Source organism: Ascidiella aspersa, chromosome 2 (assembly GCF_963924565.1).
Source record: "Ascidiella aspersa chromosome 2, kaAscAspe10.2, whole genome shotgun sequence".
Lineage (NCBI taxonomy): Eukaryota > Metazoa > Chordata > Ascidiacea > Phlebobranchia > Ascidiidae > Ascidiella > Ascidiella aspersa.
In genome coordinates, this window is record NC_139448.1 from 34,334,546 (window position 1) to 34,360,138 (window position 25,593).

Consider the following 25,593-nt stretch of genomic DNA (forward strand, 5'->3'; position numbering starts at 1 on the left):
ATTTCTTAAAACTTTTGATACTCCAAAAATGGATATACCTACAATGGGGCGAACTTAACCCTGGTTTAGTAGAACTGGTTTAAAGATTAATTTTAATTTAAAAACGCAAATTTGAGTAAGATTTCTATGCACAAGGTGTTAAGGGCCCACGCTAAATATGATAATACTCGTAGTGTTTAATTACAACATTGTTGGAATAAAATAAATATGAACAGTGAAAGCGGGATAGGCGAACAATTAACCTTCCTGGATTTTTTTCGGTTAACAACGATTGGATATCGTTATCAGGGGCCCACCGAGAGAAAAAACGGCCTCGTATACCAAGTTGCGGACCTGGCAGCGTGAGATTCCGGTAGCTGTATTTGAGCTGCGCACGGGGTGTCGGGGTAGTGTTACGACAGGTTGGCGCACGTTGTTTAAGCGTTTGCTAATGTAGGATGACGTTCGTATATACTCAGATGCTTTATACCCGTAAAATCAGTTAGCATTGCAAGCGTTATTTCGGATCCTCAAGTAAAGTACGAAATAAACATCTATTTATGGGATTTAAGTTATAAGAGCATTGCTTTTGCAGAAAGACAAATGTACGGCGAGCTTTCTCATTCTTTCTCATAAAGGTTAAATATACTCTTTATACTAGTGGCGATGAAAGATCAAATAGCGTTGCAAGCTTAGTATGAAATCTTCATATAAAATGCGAAATAAACATATGGATTTAAATTCTGGCCGAGACTATATAGCTTTCATTTTCGGAGAAGGGTATATATTATGTATTTGTGTGTGAAGACAAGCTAAGTGGCCTAGTCGATACTCTAGCTCTTTTTTAGAGAAGGATGTATATTTAAGTGTTTATATGTGTACTTGTGTGGAGTCAAGCTAGGTGTCCTGGCCAAGACTCTAGATCTTCTTTAAGAGAAAAATATATATTATAATATATGTGTGGAGTCAAGCTAGGTGGCCTGGTCGATACTTCAGTTTCTAGGGAAAGGACGTATACTATCGTATATGTGTGTGTCGAGTTAAGTTAAGTGGCTCGCCCGAAACTCCAGTTCTTCTTTTTAACGTGATGCTTGATGATGATTATTGAGTACTGGGCGCTGAACGCCCAATTAGTGAGAAAATGCATGCTGTGTCCGAAGAGTAAATTACGATAGAAAAAGCGTAAAAAAAATTAAACGTAATGGTTGTTTTTGCTTGGCGACCAAAAAAATCAATTGACAGGTCTTTTTTTTTGAAAAAAACACTCGCTTTGAAGAGATTAAAAAAGCTACAAAATAAACCAAGACAAAATACCGAAAATGCAAAAATGTTTTTTTTTTGTAATTCGTTCTGCATGTCTTTAGAAAATACGAGTTATATCGTAAAATTACAAAAAGTTACGAATTTGGATTACGTGACCGTCTTTGTTTTGCGCTTGGCGCTCTTGTTTTTTTGGTAAGGAATCTCGCGCAATATTTATTGGTAAACGGAAGCTGCTCTTGTTAACCTTTTTAGAATTTCGGTATAGCACGTTAAGTTGTTTAGATTTGCCAACAAAACACGTGCGCATGAAGTATTAGGCAAAATACGCTCTGAACGGAAAAAGCCAAGCATAATGCAAATTATATGAGAACTGAAAATTAAAGTGATAGAACGCAATGGCATTTGGTCCTCAGCAAATATCGATGTTACCATTAGTAACATTTCTTAAAACTTTTGATACTCCAAAAATGGATATACCTACAATGGGGCGAACTTAACCCTGGTTTAGTAGAACTGGTTTAAAGATTAATTTTAATTTAAAAACGCAAATTTGAGTAAGATTTCTATGCACAAGGTGTTAAGGGCCCACGCTAAATATGATAATACTCGTAGTGTTTAATTACAACATTGTTGGAATAAAATAAATATGAACAGTGAAAGCGGGATAGGCGAACAATTAACCTTCCTGGATTTTTTTCGGTTAACAACGATTGGATATCGTTATCAGGGGCCCACCGAGAGAAAAAACGGCCTCGTATACCAAGTTGCGGACCTGGCAGCGTGAGATTCCGGTAGCTGTATTTGAGCTGCGCACGGGGTGTCGAGGTAGTGTTACGACAGGTTGGCGCACGTTGTTTAAGCGTTTGCTAATGTAGGATGACGTTCGTATATACTCAGATGCTTTATACCCGTAAAATCAGTTAGCATTGCAAGCGTTATTTCGGATCCTCAAGTAAAGTACGAAATAAACATCTATTTATGGGATTTAAGTTATAAGAGCATTGCTTTTGCAGAAAGACAAATGTACGGCGAGCTTTCTCATTCTTTCTCAAAAAGGTTAAATATACTCTTTATACTAGTGGCGATGAAAGATCAAATAGCGTTGCAAGCTTAGTATGAAATCTTCATATAAAATGCGAAATAAACATATGGATTTAAATTCCCAGTATAGCTTTTCAGACAAATGCAAATTAGTACAGGAAGTGTTGGAAGTGAATCAAACTTGTGTTATCCGTTATTTAACTCGGTATATTGTCTTTATTTTTTTTTTTTTCTTTCTCTGCGTATTGTTGTGAACAAATTTTGTTTTTAGATCGTTTAACTTAGTAAAAGTTCAAGACTTAAATCAATTGAGAAAACGCGATGGAATTTACGAAATACTCTGTGATGTTACTAGTTCTGTTTATAAACGTAAGATACGGAATATCGGATTGTTTTTGTCGGAATCTTCACACGCAAGAGCAAATTTGCCGGACGCCCTTCGGTAAGTCTACTTTTCACAAAAAAGAAATAACAAAAAACACACAAAAAAATGAGATTATAAAATGCATTCATACGGGAAACTAGTAAAGTTTGTTATGAGAATCGCCTAACATGTCGCAAGAAACGCCCAAGTAATTTGGTTAATGCATATAATGTGTGGTTACGCCGCTAGAGTTTAAACTCCAGAAAAGTATCGATTTGGCTTAAAAACACTAAGACAATAATATTTGCAATTTCTTCCAACTTACTTCACAAAAAAGATTGCTTTAACCGAAACTTTTTAGACTGGTCTTTCAAACTGTGGGCAACACTTTTAGGTTTCTGCAAAAAAAAATAAGTTTAGTAATTCAGTTTTAATTTAATCGTAGTAAGAATATGAAAGCCCATACATAAGTAGGTAGCACTTTGCACGTTTCAAATCTCTCTTAGTACTACTCAAAATGCCACACTTGTGTAACGGGCTTTGACATTCTTATCACGTCCTACTAAAACCTTAAAGCATTATGCTCGATCGGTTTAGATTGTTTTTTTTGTAAAAATAAGCTTGGAATCAAACAAAGTTCTTTTTAGGGGTAACAATACGTTCAAGAACCACGACTTTAGAAACAAATAAAAACCCGTTTGGCTAAAATCGATAACTTAAAAGTTCGATGACTTATTCTAACCATTGTGACGTTACAGTGGGGGAAGTCCGGATTACCTACGAGGGGTTTGACGTCACAGAAAAGAGCCAGGACCCGAACACAATGATCGTAGCCAAGGTCACCATTGAAAAGGTGGGTTTTTTGTTTAATTTTTTCGCGACGTTTCCTAGTTTTTGCCACAACTTTTATTACCAAGAATTTGGAAAAATTGATTACATTCCATATGCGAATTTTTAAACTAGTTGACCTATGATTTGTTGTGGAAAACAATTAAAAATGTTTTTAGGGCTTTTTGGTGTACAAATTGTAGTATTTCGCAGGACCACAACTTTACCCGACTACTTTTTATTTTACTAGAAAACATTTAGTGCAATGTATCTCTGCAATGCAGGTTGTTCAATTTTAGCTGATCACAAAAAACATAATAGTGAAAACTACAAGGGTTCGGAACATCTTTACTAAGAGGCAGCATTATACAATGTCCACCAAAGTTGTTTAAAAATACGAAAAAACAGATATGATCGAAAGGCCTTTGTTCATTTCCACTACCCATATACTCGCTGCTTTATTTTGACATCAAAATTCTGCCAAGGTTATTGCGCTTTAGGCTAGGATTTACAGCGGTCGAACATAAAATTGCAAAACAGATCCGTTATGTAGAGGAGAGGTAATCCTAAGGGAAAAACAAACAACCAACTTGTGCCAGTAGTTATCAAGGAATCAACAGATCACTGTCTCTTTACCACATTATGCAATTAAAATGCATATAGATCGCTGTTGGCAATCAAAATTTTCTTCTGCAACAGATTTGACAACTTTAATCTGTTCATAATTTTAAAGATGAAGTGTGAAACGTTTACTACTGTTTTGGCCTTTTGGCAATCATGATGCTGATAGTTTGGTGTCGTAAGATTTTGAAACGTTTATATTGTTCTCCAAGTGCAGCGTTGTTATTTATTCTGACCATACATTACAATGGCAAATTTATAAACAAGAAAAAACATTCCCTTACAGTAGAGTAGACGCCTAACAGTTGAAAATATGAAAAGTCCATAATAGAAAGTTCACAAACCAAATTTATACAAAATGTACTCTTACTCTGACTAACAGTCTTTCAGTTTATCGGTTGGGTAGTAGCGGTAACCGATAGATTGAAGCCTTGTCTGTTTTTCGTTTAGATCTACAAGGGCTGTTACCAGGATTTTGATGAGGGACTGCCAATCTACCTCTACACGCCATCTAGTGACGGAGCGTGCAAGAGGGAATTCGAAGAAGGGTTACAACTCGTTGGAGGTGAGCCCAGTGTTCACTCTATGTAATTTTTTAACTTGAGAAACTGCAAGGTTTTAGTAAGCATGAATATTCGACGCGGAGATGTTCGATGCTCAACATAATATTTCGATACCGATTCTTACCGATACCCGATATTTTAAACGTAAAGAATCCGATCTGATACCAAATGACGTCATTATTATGCTCAAAAAAGAAAATAGATCAAATCGAAACATCCAAAGGCATTTTTTCCAAGTTATAAGCCACAATTTGCTTTAACGTTAGGAAGTTTAGTTACTAACCTACCATTTTTCGATAAATTTACCTTTCTAGAAAGAAATTGCTGCGTTTAATTTAAATAATTTGGTATCGGATCGGCACCGATACCATCCCAGTATCGGCGAGTACCGATACTAACACTTATCGTTGGCAAGTGCCCCAAAAACACTTCTTATGCCCAAATGTCTTGGTGTTGTTGCGCATGTGTGCAGTTCTAACCCAACATAGAGGTAACACTAATTGGGTTCTGGCCACTCGTAACCGCACGCCTGTTTGTTTACCAATGTCAGCTAGCTAATGGACTGTAAATATCCAGCAACTTTGCCGACCAACTATACGGTAGCATGGTTCTCGGCATGTGACAAATGTTGGCGATTATGTGAAAAGTTAGTGTTAACCGTTGAAACCACACAAAATAGTGCAAATCGTTTCAATTTCATTGAATGGAATTATTTATTGAGGTTTTTAAATCCCCTCTAGTTCTATTCCGATCCAAAAGAACTACAAAAGTTTAAAAGGATTTAAATCCTAAAACAACTTTATTAAAATAAAAATGATTTCATTCGAGGTAAGATTTTAGCAGAACTGTTGATGCCGTTTTTGGCGTACATGCAGTGTTCTGTGATTTAATAAAATAGTTTTAGTTTTTTTAACTATTGTGGTACTTTTGGATCTTGGGGCATGTATACAAGGCAGTGTTGTCGCTTAGATTCGAAAGTAAACAATATAAATAATAGCACTATTATTTTTTCACCTCAGTTTTTTCTGGGAACAAAACCAAAAAAGGTTAAAAACCACTCTCTGCAGGGCTAGCACACAAACCGTATGCGAATGACGCTTTACAATAAAGGCAAAGTTTGACCGTGTACAATAATAAACGCACGTGGCCACTTAATGTCGGCCAGGCCACCCTTGTGAATTTATGTCGTAGGTGCGGCAGATAACAGATCCTATCTAGGGAAGGTCAGACCGCCCCATAGAGAAAGCTTTTTCTTCGAGAGTAATACAATAGACCGCCGAAAAATTCGCGGCGGAAGCTGTAAACGAAAATGTAGCATTATGAAAAGCAACTGTCAAAAAAATGTGTTTTCTACTTTATTTGGCTTATAAAAATATTCATAAAAATTAAAAGTTGGAGACTATATTTAGACAAAAATCTCTTCTAAAATTTACGTAACGGCGTTAAAAAAAACGTTTTTGACAGTAATTTTGTAAATTTTATATGGCCAATCTTTGTGTTTCCTCTTATAAATGCCTCTAGTTCAGGGATGTCCAACCTGCGGCCCGCGGGCCACATTGCGGCCCGTCTGAAATTTTTGTGCGGCCCGCTAGTCATTTTCACTCCCTAGTAGGATTTTAAATGTTCAATATTAGCCTAATTAAAATGTACCAGTCAGCTTTTAGGGGCGCACTAATAGTAAAGCATTGGTAAAAATGTACATATATAACTCTAAAGGCCCGTTATAACTCTAAAAAGCAATACTTAATCTTGAACCTTTATAGGTTCTGCGGCCCATTAAATTATTTCAAGTGTCAATGCGGCCCACTATAATAAAACGTTGGACATCCCTGCTCTAGTTTAATGATAAGAATTTTTTTAACCGCTTTGAAAACCTTTGAAACCTGTAGAGAAAATCGAAAAGCATATTACGTATTCAGGCAAAATTGGTCACAGCAATTTCCAAATGTTTTAACGTCAGAGAAAAAGGTTGCAAAAGCTATAGGACGCTTTTTCGCTGGTAAGTGTTCTGCAGCGCTATAACTTAAACGGAATGCGCAATCCTTAACACGCGGAATGCGAACTCGGGTTGACAGAAATTGACATTTACAGCTCGCGCAAAACGTGACGTAGGTATAAGGCTGCTGACGTTTGGGCTTTGATGGATCCAAGCCGAACGTCATACTTAAACGGGTCGGACCGGGTTCGGTAGAGCTGCGCCAACCGTCTTGTATTGCAGCATTTGGGTAATTGCTGCGAAATTGCTTTGCACGCTTACGCACGAAATTGCTCGACTGGCGAACTGTTGGCGTTGGTCTTGGACATGAAACGGAAATCGAAGTGAGATTTTATCGCGTTGAGGAAGCAATACGGGTCATTATGTTTAAACGTTTTTTGACGAAAATTCTAAATCGATGGGACGTTTGCATTACGTTAAGTCACTTGTCCAAATAAGGACAGTTCATATAAAAACACCATATTTTAGGCACCAAAGCACTTGAAATTCGCGATTTAACAAAATAGAAGTAACAGTAACGTTATTTTAAAGTAAAGCTAATTTATTTTGCTAAACCGTAGTTCACGAAAATTATTTTCACCAAAGTTATGTAGTATAATACAAAACACTTTTTTATTTTTTAAATAGAAGTATACGATTTTTGCATAACATGTAGTTGTAGTTCAACATACTGCCGTTGGTCGCTTCTACAAATTGCGACCTAAAACATAAATCTTTTATGGTTTTAATGTACAAAGTTTAAGCAAAGTAATCCTTTTGACAGGTCGCCCATACAAGGGAGGTTTACTGGTGGATAAATGTGACTTTCTGGCCAAGATGGACGATTTGGACGCTGAACAAGCGGCCACCATACGACATCATATAAGGAGCAAGAATTACCAGCTGGGATGCGAAAAGTGCAGGATAAAGCGACCCAAGGAAAAATGCTTTGTAAGTGAAATAAAGTAGTTTTTTCTTAGTAATTTATAACATACTTAAAAGATGCTGGTCGATTTGCCTAATTTTCTAACATATTATAACTACAATTAATAAGATAAAGAAACCCTAAACGATTTTGTATCCTTTAGTTTCAACCATGAATCCAGGTTGTATTTTACTTACGAACGAAAATTGGTTTATTATAAAATGGTTTAACACGCGAAATTCCTAATGATTACCGTTTTCCTTATAAACTTCAAGAAAAAAATCGCTGATCATATCTTAGTCAAAATGACATCTAAAGCAAAAAAAAGGCAAACCGTAGAACAAAATCCGCGGAACTTGCCAACGACGGTGTTCACAAACTTTGCGTTTAATTTGATCAAAATCGTGCAGTAAAACAGCGACCTGAATCGCACAAAACACTACACGCAACCTGCACGAGTTTTAACCACACTGTTTAAAGCGCTGTTGATCGATGTGTGATAATTAGCCGCACGCGCAATCCGAATCCATTACTTTGTTGTTCGAACTGACGACAGAAAATGCACCATTGGCTCAGTTGAGAAAGGCATTGAGGCTTAAACAAAAAGGTGACTTTACAGCGCATTAGTGACTTATTCCATCCTTAACTTGGCCCCTTCATACAGTCACCTTAATAAGCAATTGATTCCTACTTTAAAAGCGCTTTACTGAATTATATCACTTACAACTTTTTTTAAGGCTAATAAACAAAAAGTAGAATATATTTTCTATTGAGTCGTAGTGATATATTTTGCTATTCAGTTAAATGTGTCTGAATGTGTGTAGAATGGACAGTATATTCCCCGACGTCTATAAGAGTTGTTCCGTGCGTGTAAAAACTCGTGGTTTCAACGTACAAAAATTATGTTTTGTCTTTTAATGGCCTTTAGTTTATTTTTTGAATTTGTATAAAATGAAACTATTTTAAAGGCTTCTGAAACCTCTTGAAGCCAATACGAAAAGTTATAGAACGTATTCAGGCAAGATTGATCATCAATTGCCAAATGTTTGACATCTATTCTAGAGTTGTTCCTTTCACATACAAACTCGGAGCGCTGGGCGCATGTTCATTTCCCAATGCCGCGGGCCACAAAACAAATGCAATATCAGTAATGCTGGCTTGCGTAACCGGATGGTACACGTGGGGATTTACAGCATTACGAACAACGAGCCGCGTGTATTCCATGTCACGCAGGGGATTTTGTACTTAAAATATCATTCCAACGCGAATCCGAGTTACGAAGAAAAATGACTTCGTATATGAGTAATACATCTTTAGCGCATCTTGTCTTAAAGTATCATCTATTTCTTTCCCGGCGAAAATGCATCATGTCTAATTTTATTGACAATTTACCTGAATTGTTTCATAATATCCCGCTTCGACGACTATATCCATGAAATATAGCGAGCACAAAAAGAATAGGCCACAGCTTCGGTCGAATTTTAGCCAAAATTCAAACAGCGGAAGCGTGTATTTTTGCAATATCGTACTATTGCGATCCCAGTTCCAAAATGACTCTTGAGCAAAATAAATATCTATCGCGCATTTTGTATGAAAAATCACTTATTCTTGCGCCTTCCCGATTAACAACACAATTTTCATTTGACCAGTTACCCAAGTTGTTCTATAATACCCAAAGGTACAAATACTATACATAGAATACAACAAGCACAAAAATAAAACAAATTTTAGCCAAAAGTCGAAAAGCGGAATGAGGCACTTTTTATACTTAAAATATCATTTTCAATCGATCCTAATTCCGCATCAAAATGACTTCGTATATGATTAACATGCCTGTAACGCGCTTTGTCTGGAAATACCGTCAATTCCTGCTACTTTTCCTTAGAAAATGCTTCATCTCCGATTTAAATCGACCTGTTAGTCAAGTCGTCCAAGAATAACCGCAACATGTCAAATACGATACACGAATACTCTACAACTCAGCGATTGCAAAACGGAGAAAACGCTTATTTTGACTAATTTTAGCCACATGTTGATCTTTTTAATCGCGGAAAATATCTCAACCGCATAGTCACAGCGCATATCGGATTCAGAACAAGATCTAATAAGATATTGGATCGATAGCGGACTAATATCCTCTCTGAGTCACTACCAGTCATTAGATAGCATTAGAAGGCACTGGGAGATTGCAGCTGCTTGTTTGTTGTTTAGTTTACAAAAACGTGTCCACTCTGCGAAAAGGAAACCGTCGTTTATCAAAATTATTTCGAAAGTTTATCGGCGTAACGCGTTTAAAATCTTGATGAACGCGTGCAAATAAAAGTGACATATTAAACGAATTATACTCGTGTTACACAAGTTGTAAAATGTCTCGTTCGTATATCACTTATAGACATTACCTTTATATTAGAATTACTACGTGCCCAATAATGGTATAAGCGAAATAGCTGCTTCTATTAGAAAATAAAAAAAGTTTTTCTGTAAACAAGGAATTATCTTAAATTACTTAAAAAACTAAAATATCACAAATATTTTAAGAATTCGTACAAATTTAACTTAAGAAAAAAGTATTAAAATATAACAAAAAAATCCACCTTAACCTGTTTTCTATATGAACACGTAACAAAAAAAGTTTAACCAATTTGTTTTATTCTTGCAGGTTTACCCGGACGAGTGCCCTTACAAATGCGGTTACCCAGTTCACACTTCAGCCTGTCTGCCCACAGGACCCGAGGGCAGCTGCCAATGGGTAAAAGGACCCGTACTTAACGACACTACAGCCGCCGTCGCCAACGCAATGAAAAAGACCGCTCAAAACAAAACCGAAGTTACTGAAATGCCAACCGCAACGAAAGACCCAGCAGCGGCAGCGCTGGACCACGAAAAACCAAAGGATAACCCCGAAATGGAACCCACCGAGCCCCTTCCAACCGAACGGTTGATCGTTGAGCGTAAAACCGAGACCACGACGCCTTTGGTGCCTAGAGTTCACATCAATACAGTAACCTACCCGTGGACTTTCTACACCACGCGAAGGCCTTCAGGGGTCGCTAATCTTGCGATGACGGCTGTCTGGCCGAAATGGTTCCGAAGGCGCAAGCGTTGGTCTGAGTAAGAAGTCCACGTTTACGGTTTATGCCAGTGTTTCTCAATCCATGGGTCGCGACTGTAATTGTAGTAATCCACGTTATTAGATTTTTGATACATTAGCCCTGTGCCGATTCCTCTCAATTTACAAAAAGCAGAAGTAATACGAAGGCATGGCTCATAATAATTGAACTCTAACTTATTTATACAACTGTCTTATTTGCGCTTTGTTCACTTAAACTTACAATATCTTCAGTGAAAATAATTGGGTCATCGAACCCCAGCTGCTATACTTAGGCCTACTCTAAGCATTTGGGTTGCTGCAAAAAAGGTTGAGAAACACTGGGTTATGCTCATATTCTTGCACACATATTTTTGCCTAGGCGTGCTTTGGTAGTTTGAGCTTTTGAGCGTTCCTTTTATTTATTTTATTATTCTCTTGAGCACATTTATTTTCGAAGCACAAACAATATAGTGTTATATTGTAACGCCAGACGAGTCGTCCCTATATAACTGCCTCAATCATGTGGTTCCTTTTGAAGCAAATAGCTTGTGTGCAAATTATGAACACAAACGTACACCTGGGGTCTTATTAAATACAGCATACAATCATTTTGCTAAATGTTGTCATTTCTGGGGCACTTAGTAGGCAAAAATACGGCAACTTAATGGCGAAGGTCCTTGGTTTAAAACCCTTGGCTCGTGGTTATTTTTCTCTAGTAAGGAACTAGTTGCACTGTAAATATATGAATTTCACGTTTGGATATTACAACGACAAAAATTACCGTATACCTGTACACATATTTTCAATATAAATACAGTTTAGTCACAAGCCACCTTATTAAATGCTCAATTTTATTTCAGCTGCATTATTGTGTCAACCGTTTTAAATACGGCGTACACCAAGAAATAATATTCTCATGCCATTTAAAAAAAGTATTTTTTTCGTTTTCTATCTCAGCGTTTTTTATGTCACTGTGATGTTTGTTTATACTTCTGCTTGTATTTTTTTTCACATATATAAATAAACATTTTCGTTTTTTGATGCTGTATTGCGGTTTATTTGCATGTGGGATATCGCAGGTTTTGTATGTGTTTATTTTATACTTTATTTCTTTATAAAGAATCTTTTCTTGCCAGTTTGAGTTTTCAACAAAGAGTTCAAGGTGTCTTTACACTTTACTGTAAAATGTCTTGCGTTTACCTTAACTATTGAAGAAACTTAACCAGTTAATTATTTCTATTTCTATTTTTATAGGGCACAAACTAATTAAACTGATCGATTAACGGTTAAAACGTTTCTAACCAACAATTTTTCACACCAATTAATAACTCGCCGGCAAAAGTTTGTTGTTGTTTTTGCATTGTTTTAACATTTCCGCAAACGTCTATACTCCGTCATGTCAAACTCTCACTTTTCGTTTCTTTTCGCATCGTCAAACAGTTCAACGTTTTCGGTGTACAGTGTTCCATAAGATGTATACGATCGCGCTGCAGCACGCAAGTTGTTTATTTATGTGTTCAGGTTTTTCATCACTCTTGTTTTCGTACTCGTTCCATAAACGTTCGCGCTTGACGCGATCGAACTTGTTGTGTGTTTAACTGTTTATACAACCTTGTTTATATTTCAGGACTTAGTGAGAAAGAGATTAGGCAGGCACTTACCGAAATGCAAGTTAAAACGAATCATTAGCACAACTATATGAACAATATATTAAGCAAAAGCACCAATGTTCAAATTAAATATAATTCGAAAGGGTATAGGAATTAAATTTAACAGTAAAATCTATAGAGCCTCATTTCTTAAACCAACGGACTTAAGAGGCTTATTATCGCAAGCAATTTTACTTTTGCTAGTTATATAACTTTTAAAGTTGTGTAATTAGGTGTGCGTATGTACAGGAAACGCAAGTTAAAACAAATCAAAGTCACAACTATATGAACGAAAATATCATGCAAAAGCATCAATGCTCAAATTAAATCTAATTAAAAAGGGTAGGAATTAAATTTAGCAGTGAAATCTATAGAGGCTTCTTTCTTAAACCAACGGACTTTAGGGGCTTATTATCGCAAGCAATTTTACTTTTGCGAGTTATATAACTTTTAAAGTTGTGTAATTAGGTGTGCGTATGTACAGGAAACGCAAGTTAAAACAAATCAAAGTCAAGTCACAACTATATGAACGAAAATATCATGCAAAAGCATCAATGCTCAAATTAAATCTAATTAAAAAGGGTAGGAATTAAATTTAGCAGTGAAATCTATAGAGGCTTCTTTCTTAAACCAACGGACTTTAGGGGCTTATTATCGCAAGCAATTTTACTTTTGCGAGTTATATAACTTTTAAAGTTGTGTAATTAGGTGTGCGTATGTACAGGAAACGCAAGTTAAAACAAATCAAAGTCACAACTATATGAACGAAAATATCATGCAAAAGCATCAATGCTCAAATTAAATAGAATTAAAAAGGGTAGGAATTAAATTTAACAGTGAAATCTATAGAGGCTTCTTTCTTAAATCAACGGACTTTAGGGGCTTATTGTTTCAAGCAATTTTCGTTTTGCTAGTTATATAACTTTTAAAGTTGTGTAATTAGGTGTGCGTATGTACAGGAAACCAGCTAGAATAACCAAAACAAACCACAAAAATTTGTTTTTGCCATCAAATAATTATAACGGAGAATACGAACAACTTAACGATAATCTCCCAACGGCTGAGCTCGACAATATAAATTCAAGAACAAACTTTTAAAGGAATGTTCTATTACAGTGGTCTCCAACCTTTTTAATAAGTGACCCCAATTTAAATAAAATGTAATCAGAACTTACATTGCGACCACATTTTGTTTTTAGATACGAATAAAAATACTATTGCGTCTGCCTAGCACCCGCTTTGCATAAGCATAACCGCATTTCATGCACCTCCAAGCGATTACGATGTTTTGTTTTTAATATGCTCATTGCGCTGAACTGATCTTCACAAACCATGTGGTTAACAACGTTTCATAACAAAATTTGACAGAGTCGGGGACGGTGATTGCATCGGAGTCCAAACGTATTTAACGAGTTTTAAGAAATGAGGTTTGCTACATCCACTGTCATAATTAAGAACACAAAGCCTAGTCCTTATATCTGCAAACCACGTTGTACAAGCTAAGCAACAAAAATTGACTTTTGAAAAAACAGCTCATTTATAAGTTTTTGAAAGAATGTCACAATAAAACAATTTAAAAAGTTGGACATTCGCTCCTATAAAAAAACCTAATTTTGTCAAATGTCACTTCAGCTGATTTAGCATCTATTAAAAGCTAGAAACAGCAATTTTATGTAGAAGCTGAACTCAGTCACGTTTATTAGTGGCACATCATTATAAAGAAAACGAGATACATGAATCGTACTAAAAGAGCGGAAATATAGTGAGTTATGGCGACCGCACAGAAATTTTGGGCGACCCCACTCGGGGTCGCGGCCCACAGGTTGGAGACCACTGTCCTATTGTTCCGATACTCAATAAACCAACGACAACGTATAGTATTGATACTTGTCCGGAGTAGCGCCAGATATCAATGCAAATACGACAACCTATAAGACTGCTCAACCATTTTCTTCATTGTTTCTAAACCTTCAACAACCTATTAATAACTTCGTACACCTCACAAATAGCAATATGCAAAGACAGAAATAAAAAATAGGAGATGGCGCCACAAATTTGTGCCATTACCTGACACCATTAAACATTAACATTAAGAACTTGGCATGTTTGGTCAAACTCTTTAAAACTATATTTCTGTAAAATGTGAAAACTTGTTAATGTTAATTATTCCAAAAGCAATCCCTTGATAGTTAAAGCAATTCATAACTATTTTGTATACTTGTAATGGAGACAACTGGCACCGTATCATATACGACTGTTCTTTTTACCAAAACCTTTGGGGTAAAACAAAATAAAGCATTGGAAATCTCAACAGAGAAAATGCCACCGTTTGACTAACAGTATAGCCTAAGTGTAGGTTAGCGTGTTCCAAAGTTTAACCTTTAGGCCATAAAACAAGTTTAACAGGAATAGCTAGGACGCCATACAATATCTTATCTGCCTTATGATACGGTGTACAACAGAGAAAGGGTAAAGCTTATTCTCGCGAAATCGCAAAGATGTTTAGTGTTTTAACGCGCTACGCTTAACCTATAGGAAGTTGAATGTTAAGAGGAGAATTTTGAGCAGTTAAAAGCTGGCAAAACGTCAAAAATGTTGTTTAGTGTACAAAAATTAGCCTGCGGCTATTAATTGAAAAATAGCTGGTCGAATGTGTATCTTACGCGTTTGCAACAAGCCGAGTTTATTTGATAAATCCGCATTAGCCAGATAAACCCCGATGATTCGTTTGCAATTCTGCACGATCGTATACGATTGCTAAAAAATAAGGCCAGTAATAAATAGGCAATTAAAAAAACGTTTTAGATAGAAAGCGATTCCTTCAAAAAGACGAAATAACAAGAGGCGTGGTTTAGGATTTAAGATTGTTTTAGTTTGCAACAGCTATAAAAGATTAAACAAGTAAAGGTTGTTTTATTCTAAACTGGTAAACAAAGCTATGCAAAATCCTAAGGCAGTGGTTCTTAACCTTTGGTAACCTGTCGAACCCCTATGCTATTTTACAAGCGTTCGTCGAAGCCCAAAATTTTCGCTCAGTATTCGTTTCTTCCTCCTATAGCAGCTGAAACTGGGCATAATCAAATATTGCTTATATATATAGGTTAAATTGGCCAAACTTTCAATATATAACGTTACATGACAACTTGGAACATAATAGAGATTCGAATTTAGCTTGAAATAACAACATTAAATATGCTTCAGAGGAAGTTATCGCCGAACCCTTGAAACTGCTGCGTCGAACACCAAGTGTTCGGTCGAACCCTTTTTAAGAACCACTGCCCTAAAGTTTAAATAGCAGAAATGAACACCATAAACACCAAAAATCTTGTTGAAAGGGTTAAAAGAATGTTTCAAATGATTAAGAGCAATTTACGGATTTTTTGGAAGAGGTATGTTTGGGAGATTTTAAGTTTGATTCGTTAAAGTTTTGCCCTTATATTTTCTATGGTTTACCAAGAGCTATAAATGCTGGTTATTTATCTACTAAATAGAAAGTTTTTTTTTACCCTAAATATATAATTATTTGTTCATTCCAAAAATCGAAAATATTAGTTTAGGAAACGCTTTCTACAGGAATTATGAGTTTAATCTTAAATTGCAACCAAGTTTACATGGCGTTTACCTGGCAAAACTTAATACTACGCGGCGATTAGTTCATCGGATATAGTGGAACAATGGATACGGCCATAGGTCAACAGGCTTACCACTGACGTTGGTTGTAATAGGCTTAAATGTTAAGTTTCGCTAGCGGCATAACTACCGATTGCTTTTCCTAAATCACTTCAGCGATTTGTTATTTGTACTTTACACGCTGATGTGGTGCTAGCTAGTGAGCAGGTAAAATATAGTAGGTGTTTTTTCAGCTAATACTGTTTATTGCTCAAACAGTTTTAAGGTTGCCTCATTAATAATGGAAACAATAATATTCTAATTGATTAGGCTAAGAAGTAAAGGGTTCAGCTACTTTTTAAAGCAGTGGCCAACGTTTTAAGCTTATTGGTAAGCTTTTTGATACATCTCTTTGTGTACGATTGGAGTTATTTTTTCTGGGGGGTGCCGTAAGCTATTCAATGTTGCAAGGTTGGGAACCGCTGTTTTAGAAATGTTGTTTAGTAGAACAAGTGTGATACCCATTTCTAATATATTGTATGAGTGGTTTAACTTAAAAAAAAATTAGGACTGTTTTTAAAGTAATCTTTAATTGTATGCAGTGGGGTTAAAATGTTACAAATGTTGTACAACCTTTGCACATGAATATTCATTAAATTGCGACACAACACATTGCGTTAGCTTTTATATACAGGAAGTTGTCGTAGAAACGTTACTACAATGAAGTCAAGCGAGGTGAGGCTTACGTAAAACCGTGCGACCAATCAGTGTTGTATAGAGGTGCATAAACTGTGCTTAAACAAATTAACTACAAGTTTGACAATTTGCAGTTTCCGACATCAGCAAAAGTTGAAACGTATTTTTTTCATGCTAAATTATTTGGAAATATGTGTATTTGTAACATATATATTCCTTAATTAGAGGACGTTCAACTCAAAATACTGTCCTTTATTCAAAAAACGTACCACAAAAATATCTCTAACTATTGCTAAATAAATATAGAATAAAAAACGTTATCAATCCTTGATGCAAACTTTACTCATATGGAACAAAAACTGGCTGCTAAAAATTACCGCAATCGTACAATTGCGTCATCAGGTTAAAAGGGCAACCCTAACCAAATAGTGCCACTAATACCACGTGGTTCAGCGATTTTCTCAGTCACGTAATTACGCCCTTGGACCACGCACGCTTAATCGTAGCGGCAATTAGGCGCTGATATACACAAAAGGCTGGCGTACTTTAAAGTTTGTTTATCGTGTACATTTAAACCCACACACAATTGTTGTCTTATTGCGTCATAATTACGATGCGTTGATATCGCTCAACGCAGAAAAAAATTATTTGACTCCTGCTTATTGGGAATTAAATTTTCCTTCTTAGCTTTGAGAGGTGTAAGGTGATAATGTTTATTTTTCTCTTATATAAAAGCATAAGGCGCACATCAGATATTTATTAATTTTATTTATTTAAGCATATAATAAGCATAAAAGATTGCCTTAATTTCTGCTAAAGATTTTTTAGTCTTAGGCATATTTATTTGAATAAATCAGGAATTTCTAAAACATTTTTTTGAACATTTTAGAGGAAAATTTTTGCCAGTTATTCACCAGATTAGTGATTTTAGTATATCAACAGAATATAAGGTAAACGTGATAGACTTATTTTGCTGAAAATCAGACTTTTTGTATCACAGAATATACTGACAGAATGAAATATCGTAAATATATCGATAGTTTAAAAACAGTATTTTATTTTTTTTTTTTTTTTATTTTTTTTTTTTTTTAAGTTTTCAAAACGAACTTTGTTCAGTTTTATTTCGGGCTTATGTTTTTTGAGTTTATTATAAACAAACTATTGCAAATGAACTGCTACTTAAAACTAACTTAATTTGCAGTATACAGGTTTATAACGCATAGCACGTGTGGCCTAAATTAGTGGTTGTCAAAAGGTGACGGAAGTATGATTTTCAGGGCGTTGATTTTGGCCGGATTACTGCATTTGGACTTAATTTCGGCGCAATTCTGCCAATGCGATTCGGTTCACCCTCAGGATATATTGTGCAAAGCCGCGTTCGGTAAGTATGTGTGTTACCTGACTATTCAGGAAACGGGATATTTATGGCATCGGCCGAGTATATTTTATTTTGCGGTATTCTGCTACCGGTTGAAGTGGCAAATGCAACCTAATATATCCGGTTAAGCGACAAATTGCCTTAATTTAGGGTAAAAAAAAACTATTGCATTGCCTTAATAAATCTGCTTTAATATGGAAAATTGTTATTTTGTCATAACAAATCAAAGCTTGGACATAAGAGTTTAGGCTTTGAAAAAATTAACTAATGCCTAAAAATATTTAGATGGAACTCTAACGTAAAAGTTAGTTATTTGAAATGTTAAGCCATTGCTTTCCTTAACACACTATTGCTTTCACATAACGAGTTATTGCTTTGACATAATAAATCAGTGGCTATAATCATCACAAATAAATGCTTAGATTAACGATTTTATATGCCATATAGCAGTTGTGTTTTGAGCAATCTAGTGCTTATAATGTTGGCAAAATTATCATATTCAACCCGGTATAGTGATAGAAAGCTTAATTAATTTTTATTTGGGATAACCGTATACGGGAAATCGTCCGTAAAAATCACTCATATATAGCACCCTTTCTGACACACCATTGGCACTTTTCATGCTAAGCAATGAAAATAACTTTTGCACAATTATTAGTATTAAACCTTTATTACTTTTACAGTTGGGATTATTCGAATATCGCGCCATGAAATACCTTCTTTAAACGACAGTACAGATGAAACGTACAGCCCAGCACGGGCCGAAATGATCACGGTATGTTGTAGGCTGTTTGAATGTATGTAAATATGTAACACTTGTGTAGTCAGATTGCAAAACCAATTCAGAAAGCTTTGGATAAATTTTTAATCATACGTTGCCTTGTGGAGCAAATTATTTTTTTTATATATATTTTAGGGTTGTTTCACAACGTTTTACCAGTAGTGTTTTACAGCTACTGCCTGCTGACTTGTTTAAAAAGAACTTATTTGCGAGTTACTTATATCGTAATTAAAACAACACACAAAAATAAAATAATAGAAATAGTCGCATTTTAATAAAACCTGGAGTTCTTTATGCCAAAAAAATCACAAGTTATTCATGACCAATCTAGAACCATTGAAATCAATTTTTCGTCCTGCCAAACCTTAAAAGTGCATAAAATTCAGGACAACGCGGCAATAAAAAATAGCCCAGGTGGTTTTCCAGCTTTCAGAGCGCCTTTAAAGGTTTTAAATCACCGCAAAAACCGAAGACGCGTAGGTGCGACTTGTCTCGCAAGTCGAACAAGACGATTATTTGCGGCGAAATGCTGTTGTGTGCTTTAATTGTGCGACAAGACACCACGTTTGAACTGCTTGGTCTATTAAGGCCAACACGTGGCCTGCTTGCTGCTCGCGTCGTTAACTTGCTTATTTGTTGTTTGCTAAACGTGACCATATTAGAAACACTGGAAAATCAATTTCTTTCCAGGCCCAGTGGTGTTAAAATTTACCGACTTTAGGACTTTAAAACGTAAATTGAGGCAATGATTTAAGAAAAACCGCTTACCGAATGAATGTACCGATTTTAAGAGTTCAAACCAAATTTAGAGTTAAACATGATTTTAAGTGTTTGAAACGTATATTGTGATTTAAAGAAATTTCGCTTACCGAATGAAACAACGCTTGTTGTCGTTGATCCAAGAAGTTATTTGAGAAACGGGTTTTAATTCAACTTTCCCGTGTCAAAATTTCAGTCAGGCCACTATCTACATAAGGGTAAAAATTTGAGAAAATACAATAATTAATACGTAAAGCTTTTAATATTGACGTAGACCTAGCTATAGGGTTAATAAACGAACTTACTAAAAGTTTAAAAAACTCGCTCTTAATTCAATTTCTCGTTTAACCGTGTATTTTGAGAGAAAACCGTTTAAACAGCTGTAGTGCTTTAACGTCAATGGACGACAATGCATTTTAGATTACCCTGTGGGGCCACAGCAGATACAAATTGAAGGGGCATTCTCACGGCTAAATCTAAAATGCTAAAATTTAAATAGAATTTCAGCCATGATTTGAGATCGAATTTAGCTATCTACCTTGAAAGGTAAATGTATTAAAAAATAATATAAAAATGGAAACTGAACTTTCTGACGTTACAGCAAATTTTACAGACCGTTCGGTTTCCATGGACCCCAAATTGAGAAGCCGCGTCTTCGAAAGAAAATCCGGCAAAAGTTATCCTTTATTTTGCTTGTCAAAAAAATATCAATGTTTATTTTGGTAAAAATATGCTCCTAAATAGTTAAGTATTTTCGTGATAGACATGCTCTGTTTCCTTATGACCAGTTCCTTTAACGTTTTTTTTAGATATACAAGGGACGGTACCAGGACTTTGATGAAGGGGAACACGTGAACATCTACACTCCAGCCAAGCAAGGAGATTGTGCCATGGAGTTGGAAGAAGGCTATCAGCTTGTATCAGGTAGGAATATCACATAATATAGGATTTGTGTGTATCCAGTATCAGTGGCGTATAAACAGCCGAAAATTTTGAGGTAGGTAATATTTTAAACTTGAACAATTACTAGTAATTGGTTTGGGACACTGCCTATCAATGCATAAAAAGACAAGATTTGCTGCGTAGGCAAACTATATTTAATAACTTGACATGGAAACCGCTACCTCAAAGGGAAAAATCGACGTATGTTTAGACAATATTTGAGAGGGCATGGCCCCTGTGGACCCTCCCTATCGGTAGTTCGATACTAGGGTGGTATCGGTGTCGATCCGATTTTAATTAATTTGTTGATTTTGGCCATGATTTCCAACACGGCGATTTCCATCATATTTAAGACAACATAGTAAAACGTAAAGGTATTAAAATTAAATAATCTTTCCACCGGTCAAACCGCTGTTAATTTTAGAAATATTATTATATATTGCCAGCCTAGCATCGGATGAGTAGCAATACCATCAACGAATAATACGACCCGACAAAATCAAATGTACCTATAATGTTATGCACATGTCTTTTGGAAAAGGTATAGAAAATGTAAAAGGTTATGAGCGTATAGTAAGAACAGGGTAACAGGCAATGCTATATTACAACTAATTAATAAGTAAAAATCTCCTGGTACCGTTAAAAAGTGCAATTTCATCATAATTGTGTAAACTGTGTCCCTGCGGTATGCTGCATACGTGCCAGTTTTACAGGGGGTTCTATAGGGGTGTGGTTGTGGAAAATATTCGTTATAATGGGCGGTTGTTGACTTTTTAACCAACGACATAAATATGTAAACGGCAAAGTTTTCTAAATTATACAAAAATAATTATTAAATTAGAAAAACATCTCAAAAACCGTTTTTAAACGACTTTCACAAAGATTTTTTTGACAATTTGCTGACCTGTGCTCGACGGTAGATTTCCGAGAAGATTGGACTTGTTTATGCGATAGGCGCCTTGCCGAAGGGGATTAGTGTAGGTCGTGAACATCTCAAGCAACCTGTGCGTATAATACAGCGACATCACTAAGCGTTTTTTTGCAACACCTTGAAAAAATGCCTTGAATGCTTCGGAGAGCGAATTACACTTTTTGTTTCAAATCGTTAGCGGGGATTTAATTGTGGGCAACAAACATAGTAGCGCTAATTGTTTTGAAAAGTTCGAATTTTTTTAGGGTATTAGCTAACTGAGTCATCAGACGATGATAAATCGTTGTTGACCAAGCAAACAATGTTAATAACGGGCAATCGGTATACCTTCCGCCCACAATACTAATACGTTAAACAGAAAACCATGCAATTTTTACAATTATGCAAACGACTGATATATGCCTTTAAATTGACTATTTAAATTCACCAGGGCATTACAATCCTTTGATCTATATATTTTTCGTATACATAAATCAAATTGCAAGTTAACATTTTATAAGACTTAGAGTATTAGCAAATTAATAATTAAAGACGCTCACTTTTTTAAACGGTTGAGTAAATGAAGAAAGTTTAAAGGAGTGTGGTTTGGGATAAAATGCAACACTACACATTTAACCTACCGAAGTCATGTGAGGTCAATTAACACTGATATCTTGAAAAGTCGCTACAAAAGCATAGAGTTTCATTAAATCACAGGCGCCACAGCAAACAGTATTTGCATCAATTTTGCGTTAAATGCAACTTTTTTGCGTTAAATTCAACACTGCACGTTTATTAAACTACAGAAATTATGTGTGGTCGATTACAAAAATTAAAAAATGTCGCTATAAAAGGATATTGTGATACATTAAATCACAATCTCTATATCCAGACAGCATTTTGTATCACCACGAATTACTACACAGTTTGTGCATTTAAATACAACACCGCACTTATAAACCACAATAATTATGTGAGACCACTAAAAAAATATGTTAAAAATGTCAATGATAGTGATGCTTTACAAAAGCATCAACAAGCGGAAATCAATTTACAGCTACACAGATTAACATGCCTTTAAATAAAATGCGTAGAAATATGACCCCAGACCAAGGCCACGTATATGGCGCCGACGGATCAAGGATTAGCAACCTTGTTGGTTGTTGTTTAAACAGCGTTTAAGCAGTTAATTGGGCTTTAGCGAGAGATAATATAAGCGACAAAAATTAGTTAAAGGCTTAAAAAAGTTGCGGGCCTTATAAACAACCTATGTTTGTGAAGTTTGCGACACAAAAACGCTGAACGGTACAAAATCATAAAATAATAAAATATGTGATTTTTGTTTCCTCTATTTTTTCTTAAAAATATACCAGGCGTATTCAACTAAGATTTGCGATCGCGTTAACTTATTGCGAAGCAGTTAGCGGAAAAGTAGCGGAAAGTAGAACTGTTGAAGTAGGTTAAAGGTCAGTTGTCGATTACAGCTTTCTGGGCCACTACGTTCACATCGGTTCGTGCTACATTGCAAGCGGATGCCGTTTACCCGCATTAACCGTTGTGCCTGCAAACACACTCCTACACACGGCACCTGTTCCACGATAAGTCAACGCGATCACAAATGTAACTTGATTACAAGCGATATTCTAAGCATTTCCAACTCGTTTATATCAGTATGGAGCTTGACAACTGGTGTAACAATGATCATTTATAAACAGTGTTGGTCTAGTTTTCGGTCGTTTTTCACACTGCTTTTACAGGTCGGCCCTACCACGGTGGACTACTGATCAGAAACTGCGATCTTCGCCAGCAGAAAGACTTCTTCACAGAAGGCCAGCTTGTCGCCATCAAATCCCACCTTAGAAACCGCGCCTACTCAAAAGGATGCGAGTCGTGCAGAATCAAACAACTCTACGACTACAGCTTTGTGAGTAGACAAAAAAATTCAGACCAAAACAATTTTTAAATAATTGGAGCAGATCAAATAGGGCCGCAAAACCACGAAACTTCAAAATTTGAAATAACTTCTATTTGCTGTTTAACCACATAAATTTTAGCCAAATTTCGTGACGCCATGTCAATTTTTTATTTACACACGGCCGAATGTCACAACTTTACAATATTCCTATTATCCCCTGCTTCATAAAAATTTTTTCACAGTATCAATACGATAAATATATCTCACTCCTATGATCAACAACGTCTTAATACACAATCAAACAAAAAGCAAACAGGCAAATACAAAATGACTATCCAAAAAAACACTTTTCTATGTATTTAACAACCTATTTTAATACAGATTTACGCCGACGAGTGTCGACCAGTTTACGAGTTTCCAGTCCACACTTCAGCCTGTGTTCCCTCAGATGAGGGTATGTGCGAGTGGGTCAAAGAGTCCCAAATTCCCTTCAAGTGGGGATGGCCCGCCGAGGGGGTTAAGAAAATCGGGAAAGTCTCATCCGTTCCCGGTAGTCCGTCACCCAAGAAAACGAATTCGAGAAACCTGACAGTCCAAGACGCACCCAAGAAGAATTTAAAGCTGGTCAATAAATTAAACAACGCAGAAGTTACAACAACTAGTTTGGCGAAAATCGAAACTGATAAGGTCAAAAGCACAGTGGGAATTGTTACGCCTACAAAAAGCATTATGAAGGCCACTGATTTAACGACAACAAATGCTGAAATGGCACAACCAGTCACCAGGCCACAGATTGTGATGGAAACTAGAATGCAAGCCCATCACGCGGCACCGTCGTGGAGAAGAAGATTTACTACTGTGGAGTCAATCACAACTACAGGGAGCACCAATGCCAATACAGAACCCAAAACTGTATTAAGTACAACCGATAAAAATACCATGATCAGCAGTCCAAAAGCCACAACAAAAACATCGACTACATATAAACCCACTACAACGGAATCTACCACTACCGTTGTAGTAGCAACAACAGAAAAAACTACAAATAGCCCCCCTACAACGGAAACAATTGGCATACAACCAATAACAGAAAAATCAACAGCAATTCTACCTGTCGCAACGCAAACTACCAGTACTATTGTACCAACAACTGAAATGCCTACAACAGAAAAGTCCACTGCTAAAGTGGTGACAACGAACACAGAAATATCCACAAACTTGTTACCTACCACAAACAAAGTCATTACTACTGTTCTACCAACAGAAACAGAGCAGACCACTATCAAGGTACCTAAAACAACGCAAGCTACAACCACTATTTTACCAACAACAACGACAACAGAAAGAACAACAGTAAAACCTACAAGAGAAATGTCAACTACCATGGAGCCTACAACTACAAAAATTCCGTCAAGTACAACAAAAACTACAGAACAGGCCATCATTAGTTTACCCACAACAATAAACAAAAAAACAACTACAGAAAAGCTGCAAACAACTACAACAAAAGCAAAACCTACAACCACCAGAAAAACAACGCCTGAATTGCTAGCAAGAATAATCGAGGTTAGTTCAACCACAGAAGCTACAACTACAACTCCGAAAACGACCACCAAAGTGAACATGCTCGATGATATAAACATGGAATTCGACGAAGAACATCATAAGATGTTGGAAGATCAACTTCCGCGTGGAAGCATTGTAAAACTTTTGATGAAAGTGGTTTGGCCTGATAGTTGGAAACGATAAGTACGACAGAATAGGCTGTTCAGCGACTGAAACTGACAATTGCTTTCAAAACTCTCGGGAGATGTTACTACTCAAGTAAACGGAACACCCTTTTAACTTACCCATCAGCGCGGATAGGTAAATTATATTTTACAGTTAGGCGAACTATAAAGCAGAATCGAAGGGAATAATTCTACACGAATTGATGTCAAGCTATAAGCCATGTTCAGCCGTCTATGAAAATCTGCAAGCCTACAGTTGTTCTAATAATTTTTTACAAGTACATTTTGTGATTTTGCCGAAAATCTGTAAATGTTTTGTCGTATTTCAGTATTTTTTTCCTTATTCAACAAAGTTCATTTTCCTTGTACATTATTATTTGTTATTTAATTTTTTGCCTTTTTTACTAATGTTACCATCCGGTAAAAATGTAAAAATGTTACTAAACATTGCTAGTCGTTTTTACCTGAAGTTTTATCAAAGGTTTGCTAAAGTAGTCATAGTATCACAACATTAGACTGGTTTGGTTTGAGTTTACCGGTTATGGAAAACAAAGCAATTTGCAAAACGTGCATT

General features: G+C 36.0%; 2 protein-coding genes across 2 annotated transcripts; both read left to right on the forward strand.

The window, feature by feature from the left end:
• The first annotated feature begins 2,590 nt into the window (after positions 1–2,590).
• On the forward strand, positions 2,591–12,226 carry LOC146165450 (uncharacterized). Its single transcript, XM_083382370.1, has 5 exons — positions 2,591–2,725; positions 3,406–3,500; positions 4,547–4,661; positions 7,419–7,585; positions 10,219–12,226. Exons 1-5 carry the CDS (start codon positions 2,605–2,607, stop codon positions 10,672–10,674), a joined length of 954 nt encoding a protein of 317 aa, XP_083238496.1. The 5' UTR covers positions 2,591–2,604; the 3' UTR covers positions 10,675–12,226.
• A 3,373-nt stretch (positions 12,227–15,599) lies between these two features.
• LOC146165451 (uncharacterized) lies at positions 15,600–25,038 on the forward strand. Its single transcript, XM_083380930.1, has 7 exons — positions 15,600–15,688; positions 17,882–17,985; positions 18,666–18,757; positions 20,332–20,446; positions 23,132–23,298; positions 23,671–24,208; positions 24,773–25,038. Exons 1-7 carry the CDS (start codon positions 15,600–15,602, stop codon positions 25,036–25,038), a joined length of 1,371 nt encoding a protein of 456 aa, XP_083237056.1.
• Positions 25,039–25,593: the final 555 nt, after the last annotated feature.

Coding starts and splice junctions, on each gene's coding strand:
- LOC146165450 (XM_083382370.1), top strand. CDS start 2,605: ATGGAATTTACGAAATACTCTGTGATGTTACTAGTTCTGTTTATAAAC. Junction 2,726..3,405: donor AATTTGCCGGACGCCCTTCG/GTAAGTCTACTT, acceptor GTGACGTTACAG/TGGGGGAAGTCCGGATTACC. Junction 7,586..10,218: donor GACCCAAGGAAAAATGCTTT/GTAAGTGAAATA, acceptor TTATTCTTGCAG/GTTTACCCGGACGAGTGCCC.
- LOC146165451 (XM_083380930.1), top strand. CDS start 15,600: ATGAACACCATAAACACCAAAAATCTTGTTGAAAGGGTTAAAAGAATG. Junction 17,986..18,665: donor ATTGTGCAAAGCCGCGTTCG/GTAAGTATGTGT, acceptor TTACTTTTACAG/TTGGGATTATTCGAATATCG. Junction 20,447..23,131: donor AGGCTATCAGCTTGTATCAG/GTAGGAATATCA, acceptor CTGCTTTTACAG/GTCGGCCCTACCACGGTGGA.